At 40.0% G+C, this 14676-nt stretch overlaps 2 protein-coding genes across 8 annotated transcripts in view; one reads left to right on the forward strand and one right to left on the reverse strand.

Annotated features, from left to right (window-relative positions):
• stxbp4 (syntaxin binding protein 4) overlaps positions 1-2475 on the reverse strand; it is a 65742-nt gene extending 63267 nt beyond the window's left edge. For 2 of the 6 annotated variants that reach the window (XM_044179050.1, XM_044179057.1), the window contains exon 1: positions 1410-1657. In XM_044179050.1, the coding sequence (XP_044034985.1) occupies positions 1410-1465 (56 nt within the window). In that variant the 5' untranslated portion in view covers positions 1466-1657. Of the gene's footprint in view, positions 1-1409; positions 1663-2269 lie in introns of those variants that run through there. The other 4 variants (XM_044179054.1, XR_006375994.1, XM_044179052.1 and 1 more) reach the window with 4 other exon arrangements.
• A 5051-nt stretch (positions 2476-7526) lies between these two features.
• Positions 7527-12912, forward strand: LOC122867862 (hydroxycarboxylic acid receptor 2-like). 2 transcript variants are annotated; one of them, XM_044179216.1, is made up of 3 exons: positions 7527-7740; positions 8449-9103; positions 11229-12912. In XM_044179216.1, the coding sequence occupies exons 2-3, from the start codon at positions 8684-8686 to the stop codon at positions 11919-11921; spliced, it is 1113 nt and encodes a 370-aa protein (XP_044035151.1). In that variant the 5' UTR covers positions 7527-7740; positions 8449-8683; the 3' UTR covers positions 11922-12912. The 2 variants fall into 2 exon arrangements, with proteins under 2 accessions (XP_044035151.1, XP_044035152.1); XM_044179217.1 differs by having other exon boundaries at positions 7584-7740; positions 8449-8953.
• The last annotated feature ends 1764 nt before the right edge of the window (positions 12913-14676 follow it).

Below are 14676 nucleotides of genomic sequence, written 5' to 3' on the forward strand. Positions count from 1 at the left end.
GAGATGAGTGATGCAGATGGATCCATACGCTGACAGATTATCAGCAGCCGCAGGAAGCAGCTTCGGTTCAAACGGGATCACCGAGTGATCGGATGAGAGAAGATCAATCGTCAGCGAGCTGATTCGGGAGTCATTTCACAGCCGAAGCCCCCGCCACAGTCGCTCGGCAGGAGGTGGAAATGAAGACAACTGCTTCATATCTGTTAGAAAACAATCATGTATTCTGTCTCGTCTCGCATCAGTGTTTCCGCTTCACAGTAATGAGGTTATACTCAGTGGTGGAACGTACATAAGTACGTTTACTCAGGTACTTTTGGAGGTACTTGTATATTTGATATTTCCATTTTATGCTATTTTATACTTCCACTACATTTTGGAGGCAAATATCGTCATTTTTACTCCGTCACATTTATCTGACAGCTTTTGTTACTGATTACTTTGCGGATTCAGATTATTAATAGAAAATGCAAATCTACTAATAAGTTGTATTATTATAAATGAAGCTACCCGGCAGTACATAAATGCTTAATGCATCACTAATCATAACCCAGTGATATAATATACATTATTCTGAAAGGAGTTTGCATAATGAGCACTTTTATTTTTGGTACTTTAAATATATTTTGATTCCAATACTATTTTTTACACAAGTAAGATTTTAAATGCAGGACTTTTGCTTGTAACTGAGTATTTCTACTCTACTTTCACTTAAGTCAAATATCCGAAAACTTGTGGTTATTCTTTGTTTTATATTTTGAAGTTAGGTTTGTTTTGCAGCCTGTGATGAGTGCAGAACGAGGCAGTAGGGCTGCAACTAACAATTCTTTTCATTATCGATTCTTTTTTCAGTTCATTGATAAATCAATTATTGTACAAAATGGTGAATAGCTCCTGTCGCATCTGGTGGCATCTTCAAATGGCTTGTTTTATCACATTAACAGTCTAAAGTTTTGAAATAACATAAAGGAGAGAAGCAGCAAACGCATCCGAAACCAGAGAATGTCTGAACGATTGATCAGTTATCAGAGCCAGGCTGTGATGTATCGATCGACTCCACACAGTGAGCACAGTCCCGGAAACCCTTCAGATAACGGCTCAGAGCCACTGAGGGGAGCCGTTTCTCAGAGCTCCTTAAAAGTGAACCTTTTGCAGATGCTGGTGGTGAAATGTGAATGAGGAACTGTCAGACAAATGGAAACAAACACCTGAGATCAGCGACATGCAGGCTGCTGCCCTCCGCTGCTCTTACAGGCCGGACCCACACCTGCGCACGCGCATGCGGACTCGCTCACCTCACCAGGTCACCTCAGCTCTCAGGGCCGGGACCCTCATGAACCACCGCAGCAGAAAAACAGGAGCTGGGAAGCAGCGTAACGGAGCCGAGGCTGAAAACGGAGGGGGTGGCTTACCAGTAGAGTAGAGACAGCCCATCGAATCGCTCCGCGTCCTGGGGGAGTAATGGCATCGCAAGACGGTCTGAGACCCAAAAAAAGCACCAACCAATCACACACACACACACACACACAAACACAAACACACGCGCATGCAGAGCGGCGGCGCGAGGCTCGGAGGAGGAGACGGGGTCGGTGTGTGTGACCGGAGCGGAGAGGAGAGGGATGGAAATCCGCCTCGACAGGGAGACACACACACACACACACACACACACACACACACACCTTTCCTCACTAATCCATGCTGATACCCGGCCGCCACACACACACATAAGCACATGCAAAGACACACACACACACACACATGCACAGCAAAGACACACACACACACACATAAGCACATGCAAAGACACACACACACACACACATAAGCACATGCAAAGACACACACACACACAAGCACATGCAAAGACACACACACACACACACACAAGCACATGCAAAGACACACACACACATAAGCACATGCAAAGACACACACACATAAGCACATGCAAAGACACACACACACACACACACACAAGCACATGCAAAGACACACACACACACACACACACAAGCACATGCAAAGACACACACACACACACAGCACATGCAAAGACACACACACACACACACACATAAGCACATGCACACACACACACACACACATAAGCACATGCAAAGACACACACACACACACACACATAAGCACATGCAAAGACACACACACACACACACACATAAGCACATGCAAAGACACACACACGCTACAGACGTGTCCCTTCTTCAGCTGAAAGCTTACAGCATTACAGTTAAAAACACTGGAAGGAGCTTACATGGACTCGCACGTCGCCTCGGTGGAGTCTCGGAAAGGCATTTGGAAAGACGAAGCACCTGTAAGCAGTTCATTCTTCTGATTCAGACTGGCACACAGCGGTGTGAATCGTCACCGGATCGTGTGCGAGATTAAAAAAGACAGATGGAGGAAAGAAGGGGAAAGAGGAAGAAGAGCGGAAAGTGAGAGCTGTGTCAGCTTTGCAGATGTGGATCGGTGTCAGGCCAGTCCAGACATTTTAATGGCTCACATCAGCTCAAATCAGACGAAGAAGATCTTTTACTTCAGTAAAGTACCGTAGAAATGGCTTCTTTGACTCCACTGAAAGAGGAGTCAAAGAAGCCATTTTTCTTTGAACAGAAATGGTGGTCTGAGATTCAACTTGCCAACAGTTTACCACAGTGTGTTAGCACCGTGGTCAAGCCAATCACATGCTAATCAGGTACTTAACAGTGATGAGGGAGGTGCAGCCAGAAAACAATAGGCCTGATTACTGGGCCATCATGGAAACAAAAGAGGGTCAGTTTCAGGTGAAACTAGCTAATCAACAGATACTCAGGTAGACTCCTCCCTGAGGGCGGGGCTTATGTAACACAGAGTAGCTTAAATTTCTGAGTTCTCAGACCATTTTCACAATTGAGAATGACTTCCGGATGGGAGCCGAAACGTCTTGATTCTGAAAACAGTGTCCAGACGACTACGACTGAAACCTTTTCTACGATAGAAAACACTCCTGGACGAATGAGGGACGACACCGTCTTCAGTAAAGTACCAACACCACTGTGTAAAGATACTCTGTTACAGGTAAAGGTCCTGCATTCAAGTAAAAGTACAAAAGTATTAGCATCAAAGTACTCACTATACAGAGTCCCATTTCAGAATATTGGATATTATAATGTTATTGTATTATAATTATTGATGCATTAAAGTTGCAGCTGGTAAAGTTGGAGCTCATTTTAATGACTTTCTATCCTGCTGGGCAGCTTGTGAATTCCCCCTCTGGGATCAATAAAGCCTCATTTTATCTTAATCTATAATGAGACATCATCATTTATTTGTTGATTTATTATTAATGCTAATCTGCAACGTAACTAAAGTCATCAAATAAGTAAGTGTGGCGGAGTAAAAAGTCTAAAGTAGCAGAAAATGGAAATACTCAATTTCAGGAGTCACATTCTCCCAGTTAAACTCATCAGATCAATAATTTACGCTTGTAAAGTTAATAGTTTTTAATACAGACCTTCAGTATTTGGATCAAGCAGCTCTTGAAAAGTAAGGTGTGCCAGATTTAGTAGCTACAGCTGTTGTTTCGATGTGTCAGATGCATATTGAATCAACATTTACACTTTCAGAAGAGCTACCAAGCAGCGTCACGCAAAACGTGAACTCTGCTCATTGCAGTCCAATCCAATAAGTATTTAGACATTTAAATGAAAAACGGATGTCGCTGAGAATTCAAAGAAATGACACATGATTTAGTTTCTTGAAATCTCAAATTGGCCTATTACAGTTTTTTCCAGTTGCTAACAAGCGTCGTTCAACACTGAAACCACATTTTCAGAACTCTTCGCACAGTCTGCATCAGCAGCATGAATGTTGGCCGAACAGCTGATCTCACCTACAAAACTCACTCAGACCGACAAAACACCGGCAACACTTCTCATTCAGAAAACACACATTTCATCCACACACTGGCCTAAAACACACTAACAACAGGGAGCGTCACATGACGGATGAACTTTTCTTTTTTAAAGTTTCACTGATTTTCCACATGAATACTGTAACACAGTTTCACTTTACTGAAAGCATCTGTAACACGAATGAATCAGAAATTCATCAAATTTAATTTTTTTTTACATGAATATAGTACTTGAAAATTATAACCAAAAGGTGGAAAAAGAGGGGGAAAGCTCCAGGGCTGCAGTGATGATAAAAAAAGAATAAATAAAATACTTTCTACACATTACTGCAACAACATGTGCAGTTGTTCGTTATAGTAAATTACAGCGATGGTTCCTCCGGTGTTTTAGTTTACTTCCAGTATTTTAAAATAATTACTGCGTAAATGCTTGGAATTTGCCATCAACCTGTTTTGAACGTGTCTGTAATCATTCTGAACGCAGTGTGTTAGCGTTAGAACAGCGTGCTGGAAACACACAGTGTTTTGCATGTTGTGGAGGACGAACGGGAAAAGAGCTCCTGAGTTTTGAAAAGTGCTGGTCGCTGAATGCGTTTTGTCTGAAAGCGACGAAAAATGGTTCGCAGTTTGGTCCGCATGGACTTCTGTTTCGCTGACTGTGTGAAGAGTTTTGAAAATGTGGTTTCAGTGTTGAACGACGCTCGTTAGCAACTGGAAGAAACTGTAAACAGCAAATGTAACTGAAAAGGGAAACTTTAAATTTATAAATTGGAAGGATTCATTAGAAATGTTAAAATTCATATCCCTCCACTCAGCAGTGCTTCTTCATTTCAAGTGGAGCATTTAGTATTGAGAATTTCTGTTCAGTTTAATTTATTTAAATTAATTTTTTATATCAAGGCTGCCATTCATCTGACTGTGTGTCAGAGGAAACTTAAGAAAAAAACAGAATAATGTATTAGCATCTAGTAACTCAGAGAGACAACAAAAACCCAACATCAGCTCTGGAAAATGACAACATGCTGATGCGTCACGCACAACAGCAACAGCGGTAATCTTGTGATTTCAAAACTTCCTCGATTATTTGTACATTTGTACCCAGAAGGGAAACCTGTTTCTAAATGTCAGCCCCCGACCTGCAGTGCCTCAGCAATGACGCATCAAAGACGATGGCACGAAAGGTGACCTGTGCCATTGACCAAGAAACACTGAAGCTACAAAACACAATGAGTGTATTTGGTTGTCTTGAAATCTGGATGACTTGTTCCATTATGATGTAACAGAGGCGATTATGAAAATATTATTAGTTAATGATAAATAACTACTATTAGCCTTACTGTCTCTTTCTCAGTTGACAGTAAAATAGATTATACATAATGTATAATGATGAAAGTTAGCAGCTAATATCACTGATACTTTACATTTTAGCTGAATGTTAGTCTTTATTTTGGCTAAAGTTAGCAGCAAACATTACTGATACTTTACATTTTAGCTGAATGTTAATCTTTATTTTGGCTAACATTAGCATTTCTGATTCTGATAACATTACTGATACTTTACATTTTTGCTGAATGTTAGTCTTTATTTTGGCTAATGTTAGCAGCTAATATCACTGATACTTCACATTTTAGCTGAATGTTAGTCTTTATTTTGGCTAATGTTAGCAGCTAATATCACTGATACATTCAGCTAAAATGTAAAGTAAGTCTTTATTTTGGCTAAAGTTAGCAGCTAACATTACTGATACTTTACATTTTAGCTGAATGTTAGTCTTTATTTTAGCTAACGTTAGCAGCTAACATTACTGATACTTTACATTTTAGCTGAATGTTAGTCTTTATTTTAGCTAAAGTTAGCAGCTAACATTACTGATACTTTACATTTTAGCTGAATGTTAATCTTTATTTTGGCTAACGTTAGCATTTCTGATTCTGATAACATTACTGATACTTTACATTTTAGCTGAATGTTAGTCTTTATTTTGGCTAAAGTTAGCAGCTAACATTACTGATACTTTACATTTTAGCTGAATGTTAGTCTTTATTTTGGCTAAAGTTAGCAGCTAACATTACTGATACTTTACATTTTAGCTGAATGTAAGTCTTTATTTTGGCTGACTGATACTTTACATTTTAGCTGAATGATAAGCATTTCTGATTCATTACTGATACTTTACATTTTAGCTGAATGTTAGTCTATTACTGATACTTTACATTTTAGCTGAATGTTAGTCTTTATTTTGGCTAAAGTTAGCAGCAAACATTACTGATACTTTACATTTTAGCTGAATGTTAGTCTTTATTTTGGCTAAAGTTAGCAGCTAACATTACTGATACTTTACATTTTAGCTGAATGTTAGTCTTTATTTTGGCTAAAGTTAGCAGCTAACATTACTGATACTTTACATTTTTGCTGAATGTTAATCTTTATTTTGGCTAAAGTTAGCAGCTAACATTACTGATACTTTACATTTTAGCTGAATGTAAGTCTTTATTTTGGCTAACGTTAGCAGCTAACATTACTGATACTTTACATTTTAGCTGAATGTTAGTCTTTATTTTGGCTAAAGTTAGCAGCTAACATTACTGATACTTTACATTTTAGCTGAATGTTAGTCTTTATTTTGGCTAAAGTTAGCAGCTAACATTACTGATACTTTACATTTTAGCTGAATGTTAGTCTTTATTTTGGCTAAAGTTAGCAGCTAACATTACTGATACTTTACATTTTTGCTGAATGTTAATCTTTATTTTGGCTAAAGTTAGCAGCTAACATTACTGATACTTTACATTTTAGCTGAATGTAAGTCTTTATTTTGGCTAACGTTAGCAGCTAACATTACTGATACTTTACATTTTAGCTGAATGTTAGTCTTTATTTTAGCTAAAGTTAGCAGCTAATATCACTGATACTTTACATTTTAGCTGAATGTTAGTCTTTATTTTAGCTAAAGTTAGCAGCTAACATTACTGATACTTTACATTTTAGCTGAATGTTAGTCTTTATTTTAGCTAAAGTTAGCAGCTAACATTACTGATACTTTACATTTTAGCTGAATGTTAATCTTTATTTTAGCTAAAGTTAGCAGCAAACATTACTGATACTTTACATTTTAGCTGAATGTTAGTCTTTATTTTGGCTAAAGTTAGCAGCTAACATTACTGATACTTTACATTTTTGCTGAATGTTAATCTTTATTTTGGCTAACGTTAGCAGCTAACATTACTGATACTTTACATTTTAGCTGAATGTTAATCTTTATGATGGCCAAAATAATGTAGCATTGCATTGTTTTTAGGAGAAAAAAGAAAAAACTTAGCTGTAGCTTTAGCTTTAGCAATACAAACACAATCTACATCCTACATAACAAAGTTAACAGAATAAAAATGATTGCTTTTCAAGACTTTAGATGATTCATTCATAATTATTCTCAGCTTCTGTGTTACTTGCTGATACAGTTCAGGAAGTTGGTTTTATGTTTGAATTTAATGAAACTGCCTCAATTGTTGTGAGTCTACAGATGAATTCATTTTATATTGGTACGTATGCCTGTACATCACCTCAGCCAGATCTATAAATAGCACCACGCCGCCTGGCGAAATGTCTTGAGAAAGGGGCTTTACACAGGATTTCTGATCTTACGTGTCACTTTTTTTTGCGCTGCATGTATTAGCAGCCTATTAGTGTGGTAACTGCTTGACGACAAGGTTGATGAAAGTCAACCACACAGGAACATCCTCCTGTAAGAGACATAAATACACAGACAGCGGTTTACATCCCTCCATTCCTGCGTCCAACACTTTATGAATGAAATCCTTTAATACGGCTGACTGGTGAGTTCTGGACATTACATACTAGGACAATAATAATAATAATAATTCACTGTGATAAGTGGGTAAATGTACATAACCTTTTTTAACCTATATATGTGTGTGTGCCGTGATGAATGGGTTTAATGAGAAACTACTTTTCTTCAATAGGAAACTATTTAATGTGCAACACGTTAAAGTACATGTAATGAAAGTTTCATACATTTTTAGTTTACACACATATTTTAAAACGCTTATTTTCATAGCATTAGTTTGGTTGGTGCAGTTAAATTGTATTTTCTTGCATGGTTTTCTAATGTTAAGTTTGGAAAATTTAAAGGATGTTAAATTGCATTTGTAAGGTAATATGCTGTATGTTATTACGTTATTTACTTTAATTTAAAGTTAATTTGTGATAGCATTTCAGTGTTTAGAGTTGTCAGTATTTTGTATTTGGTAAATGAATTGTATTTACTAGAAACCATAAATATATAAATCATATACCATTATAATAAACTGCTACTTATCAAGACTTATCCATTTTATCATTTTAGTTTTTAGATGAAATGCTTTTATTCTGAAAATGTTTTTAAGTTATTAGATATTAGTGCATCAGACTTGTGTCACTCCACATGTTTTTTTCAAAATTCCTTATTATCTGACCTGTGGAGAAGTGAAACTGGTTCCTGTACAAACACAAAAGTGCTCTCTGTTCTTTTTATTTTTACACAGATTTCCTTTAACAGAAAAAAGGAGGAAGGTGAAAAGAGGAAGTGGCAAATTTCCTGAATCTCGAAACTTTCCTCTGTGGGGGGTCACGCAGCTATCTTCCTCGTTCTTAATTCAACCACCAAACCCACAACTGTTTTTAATAGCATCATCTAAAATTATTTTTACCGTCTTCCCAAAATTTGATTCATCTGTTTCGAATAGACAAAAGTTAATAACACAAATTTCATTTGCCAAAATGCAAACAGAGCAAAATGAAAACTTCACCACCGCAGTTTTAAACTTGACGACCCCGAGCCCCGGTGGTGGTGGAGGCGGCGGCGGCGGCTGCCCACCGGTTGGTATTCAACTGGAGGGCGTGATCCTGCCCCCAGTCCTCACCATTGACGTCATACTGGGGCTACTGGGAAACCTAGTTGCCCTGTGGATCTTCTGCTTTAAGCTGAAGGCCTGGAACCCCAACAACCTGTTCCTCTTCAACCTGGTCATCGCCGACTTCCTGGCTCTGGTGAGTCTGCCGCTGAGGATCGATGCCTTGCTCAGGGGCCACTGGGTGTTTGGAGACGGCATGTGCCGGATCAACCTCTTCCTGATGTTTTCTAACCGCTCGGCCAGCATCGCACTCATGACTGTGGTGGCAATTTACCGCTACTTTAAGGTGAGAAATGTTGATCTTAGTAACTTTATTGTCACAATAACCAGTAAGCTACCAGCTACAAAGAGCTGACACACCTCTCACCTGAGGCAACTGTAGCTCAACGGCAGGTGTTGCCGTTGAGAGTGCATAAAACAAACAAGCAGAGAAGTTGAAACAGTTAAAAGTTCTGCATACGCAGCTGAAATCAGTAGCTACAAGTAATTAATAAACAGTTGAAATAGTTAGCTTAAAGTAACGGATAAATGGTTGAAATGTCCAGCGACTGCCACTGTAAGCGGTATTAGTACGAATGAAAACTTGGCCAAACCAATCTAATCCATTGCATGAAGAAAATATTGTAACAATGTCCACATTTATATAAGCAATAGCGTTGAATAGCATCCACTTTAAAATCAGTTAAAATGAACACATTTGGAACAGAACGGCTCTGAAAAAAGCTGGTAAGTGGACCTTGAGTTAAGATTTTTTTCGTCAAATCATTATTTCCAAGGTCAATAATGAATATTCACGTTCAAAGGTCATTTTGTTTGCTGGGTTAAAGCTCAGTGCAGGTGTGTTGACGCACGTCATACGCTGCCAGTGCATGTTGCCCCCTAAAGACCGACTAACTACAGCTCTTAGGAGAAATAAGACTTTATTTCAGTGCAAAAATGACAAAGTGATCAAACTGAATCCAGTTCAGCTGTAGATGCTCATCTCTCTTTGCTAATTTAAATAAACCCTGTATGAGAATATCCATTGTCTGGCCGAGGCTGGTGGAACAGAAGCTACAGTTGTATGCAAAAGTTTAGGAACCCCTGACAATTTCCATGATTTTCATTTATAAATATTTGGGTGTTTGGATCAGCAATTTCATTTTGATCTATCAAATAACTGAAGGACACAGTAATATTTCAGTAGTGAAATGAGATTTATTGGATTAACAGAAAATGTGCAATATGCATCAAAACGAAATTAGACAGGTGCATAAATTTGGGCACCCCAACAGAAAAATCACATCAATATTTAGTAGAGCCTCCTTTAGCAGAAATAACAGCCTCTAGACGCTTCCTACAGCCTGTAATGAGTGTCTGGATTCTGGATGAATGTATTTTGGACCATTGCTCCTTACAAAACATCTCCAGTTCAGTTAGGTTTGATGGTTGCCGAGCATGGACAGCCCGCTTCAAATCACCCCACAGATGTTCAATGATATTCAGGTCTGGGGACTGGGATGGCCACTCCAGAACATTGTACTTGTTCCTCTGCATAAAGGCCAGAGGAGATTTTGAGCAGTGTTTTGGGTCGTTGTCTTGTTGAAATATCCAGCCCCGGCGTAACTTCAACTTTGTGACTGATTCCTCAACATTATTCTCAAGAATCTGCTGATATTGAGTGGAATCCATGCGACCCTCAACTTTAACCAGATTCCCAGTACCGGCACTGGCCACACAACCCCACAGCATGATGGACCCTCCACCAAATTTTACTGTGGGTAGCAAGTGTTTTTCATGCATAACGCCCCTTGTTATGACCAAATAACTCAATCTTTGTTTCATCAGTCCACAGCACCTTATTCCAAAAACGAAGCTGGCTTGTCCAAATGTGTGTTTGCATACCTCAAGCGACTCCGTTTGTGGCGTGTGTGCAGAAAAGGCTTCTTTCGCATCAAAGAGAACAACAACTTTCAACTGGCCACCTTAAATACCTTTTCTCATGATTGGATGCACCTGTCTATGAAGTTCAAGGCTTAATGAGCTCACCAAACCAATTGTGTGTTCCAATTAATCAGTGCTAAGTAGTTACAGGTATTCAAATCAACAAAATGACAAGGGTGCCCAAATTTATGCACCTGTCTAATTTCGTTTTGATGCATATTGCACATTTTCTGTTAATCCAATAAATCTCATTTCACTACTGAAATATTACTGTGTCCTTCAGTTATTTGATAGATCAAAATGAAATTGCTGATCCAAACACCCAAATATTTATAAATGAAAATCATGGAAATTGTCAGGGGTTCCTAAACTTTTGCATACAACTGTATAGACACAGCAGGACTGTGACGATATAACGTCAGCTCTTTGACACAGTTTTGCTCCAAAATGACGTAAAATGATGCATCACCACTGTCCTCTCGCTCCAGGTGGTTCACCCTCACCACCGGTTCAACCGTATGAGCAAGCAGCAGGCTGTGTTCGTGTCAGCGTTTGTCTGGCTGCTGGTGATCAGTCCTCGGGTTCCCATGCTGGCTTACAACCACATCAAGGGCAGCGGCAACCGCACCCAGTGCTTCTTCTTCACGTCTTACAAAGAGGCGTCGCGGGCCATCATCATCCTGGTCGGCATGCACCGGATCCTGACCGTGCTGGAGTTCATCATCCCGATGGCCATGCTGCTGTTCTGCTCCATCCGGATCTCCAGCTTCCTGAAGAAGCGACAGATGGGAAAAGCAGACAAGGTGCGAAAGGCGATGCGAGTGTGCGCCATCATCGTTGCAGTGTTCATGGTGTGCTTCCTGCCCACCACGGTGACGACCATCGGGGTGTGGGCCATCCGCTCGTACCGCCCGTGGGACTGCGCCTCCTTCTACACCTTCACCCAGCTCACTATCGTGTCTTTAGGGCTGAACTTCCTGAACTCGGCCATGGACCCCATCGTCTACGTCTTCTCCAGCTCCATGTTCAGGAAGGCCCTCTGCAGCTCGCTGCCCCGCGCCCTGCGCTGCGGACAGGACGCAGGCGACGGCGAGAACACGGCGTCCTCGTCGGGAAATCAGTCGACCACCCAGCAGGAACTGAAATCCCTGAGGGCTGACAGAGGGAGTGAAGCCAAGTAACCAGCTCTTCCTTTTGTTTCCATCTGTGATCTGTGTAAACACATCAGAACATCTTCAGTTATGATCAAACTTTTAAATGCAAACTCAATTACGTGTAACTCAAACTCATGTGGCTGAAGAAATTACACATGTGGATTTTAATTGTATGTATCTATTGATCCTCTTAAACTCTTGACTTGCCCCTGAAGTTGGGAAATTTAAAAAGAAATCCACACTGTCTGACAGTATGACGCACGCTGTAAGTCAGTGTTACATGGCTCCACTAGTCCTTGAACTTGAGATATTCTAGATGCATTATTTTGGACACATTTTCACATAATTCCTCCTGAAATATTTGGTATCTTTGGAGACTTTAGAGCATCTCGTGGGTTTGAGCTGTGAGTCCAGCAGAGTTTCAGAGGTTAAACAAGGCCAGACTCATGGAGACGATGGCCAAAGAAGCTGCACTAAACCAGCAACAAACAGCCTTTTTAGGCTCCCTGATCACAGAAAAGCCTGAATGTCAAACTGTAATCAAACTGTAATTATCTTCTGTTTTGTTCCACACTTTACTTATAAATGCTCGTCTGCTCATGAGTTCACTGTGGATGGTGATGGATAATGTGCACCATCTAGTGGACAGATCATCAACTGCATCAGCTGATCACTGATTTTTACACGTTGGACCAGTTTGTAGTGACCTGCGGAAGACGCCTTATGAAGCTTTCCTTTCCATTTGTGCCGAAAACAGATTTGAAGCTTGGGGGCTTCGCAGCAGCACAGTGACATGTGGTGGCTTGTAAAACTTACAGCCGCCCGTCAAGACCGGAGCCGAGGCTCTACAACACCTCTGTGATTTGAAATATTTTTAGCCTCATGCGTGAGCAATCAAAGTCCAAGAAGCCCCTTGTTTTTATCAGATCTGTAATACTCTCGTTCAGAAGTGCTGTATTAAATGTAGATGTTATTGTGCAACATGTTACAGTAATGAATAAATGCGTTGTCTACAAAACATCTCAAATATTTTTGCTGACACAAAATATGAATGTACTGTGATGTCATGAGACGTAGAGTCGTTGAGGGGAGATACATTCACTCTCGGTGGATGCAACAAGGACTACAAACCATCATGGCATCCATTAAAAGACTACAAAGCCTACAGGTAGCGGGGCAGGCCCTGTGAGGGAGCTGGTTGGGGGGGAGACTGAGGCTGAGTCGCATACTAGCATACTTTCACACTAAGTATGACATCGCATTGAGTGTGTAGTGCGTTCCAGCTGCACAGTATGTGGATTTTGTGAGAAATGCCCGGATGTATACTAGATTAGCAAAAATTATGTGGTGTGAGTTTACTGGACACCCTGCTGGTAATGGCATACTTAAAGGGATATTTCACCGCTGGAAAGATGCTCTTTTCATAAAACTAGGCTGTCTATGCAGTAGAAAGACGCAAACATTTTGGAAATTGGTGCTACATGACGAAAGAAAACAGAGAAAAGGGGCTTCGCGTGCTTTTCCTTTCGGCGCCCATGTTAACCGGTTACGGTGTGTCCACAGGATCCGTCATTTCCACGCTTTGCGTAGAAAGCCTTGATGGTACGTGTCCACAGGGGCGTTTTTGGACGCAAGGGGTCGCGCCGCTACCCAGCTTGATAGGTGTGCCACTAGATGTCACGATAGATGATTGACAGGTGCTCTCCTTCCCTGAAACACAACAGGAAACACTTCCTGTCTGCACCTGATTGGACGAACGCTTTCACTCGTGGGCTGTCTGCTCCCACAATTCAAATTAAATGTTCAAATAGTAAATTCAAACGAGATCAAATTTAAAATATTATTATTTCATTACACTACTAGTAATAATTAGGCCATAATTAAACTTAAAAAGAAAAAGGAAAATGTAAAAGCAAGTTTAAAATGTAAAATGATCATTTGAAAATGTAAAATGAATATGAAAAAAGTGAAATTTAAAATGCAAAAGCTTAAATTGAAAATGGTAATGGAAATAAGAAAAGGTAAACATCAAATATGAAACCCAAAATGGGAAATGGAAAAGCTTAAATGGAAATACTTAAATCAATAGCTTAAATAGAAAAACTAAATTAAATTGATTTTGCATTTGCACTTTATCATTTTACATTTGACCTTTGACATTTTAAAATTCAACTTTTCCATTTTCCATTAGGCATTTGCCATTTCACATTTGCCGTTTGGCTTTTAAAGCTGTATGTAAATGAGGAGGCGTGGCCTAAAGGCTGGAGGGAGGGTTTGAAACGGGTCCATATGACCAGCAGGGGGGAGCTGACTGCTGAAGAGCACAGTGAGTCTGGCAGAGCGGTGTGAGTGCGTGACAAGTCCGGACATTTGGATTCAGCCTGTTTGATGTTCATTTGCACACTTCAAGGCGTCTTTGGGTAGCCATGGCAACAGCAGAGCCAGCTGGTTTTTAAGCGGAATTTGTGTCACCGCCATGTTGTTGTGTCTTTGTGCATAAACAGCACACAGAGGTGTTGTCAGAAAGAGAAGCTGCTCGTCTTATTTCCACAACTTCCACAATATCACCGCTTATACTGTTACTGTGGATTCATGTTAGATTCAAATCTTATTATGCTATACGACATGCTACTTAAAACATGCCTGACAGGGCTGAGGCATGGTTGAGTGGTTAGCGTAGTTGACTGGGAGACAAAGGTCCAAGACCCAGTGTGGGAACTTCCTCTTGCTGCGGTAGTTTGATGAAGAACACTTATTTTATTACCCTAAAATTAGAAGTGTA

The sequence above is a fragment of the Siniperca chuatsi genome, linkage group LG20, assembly GCF_020085105.1.
Source record: "Siniperca chuatsi isolate FFG_IHB_CAS linkage group LG20, ASM2008510v1, whole genome shotgun sequence".
Taxonomy (NCBI): domain Eukaryota; kingdom Metazoa; phylum Chordata; class Actinopteri; order Centrarchiformes; family Sinipercidae; genus Siniperca; species Siniperca chuatsi.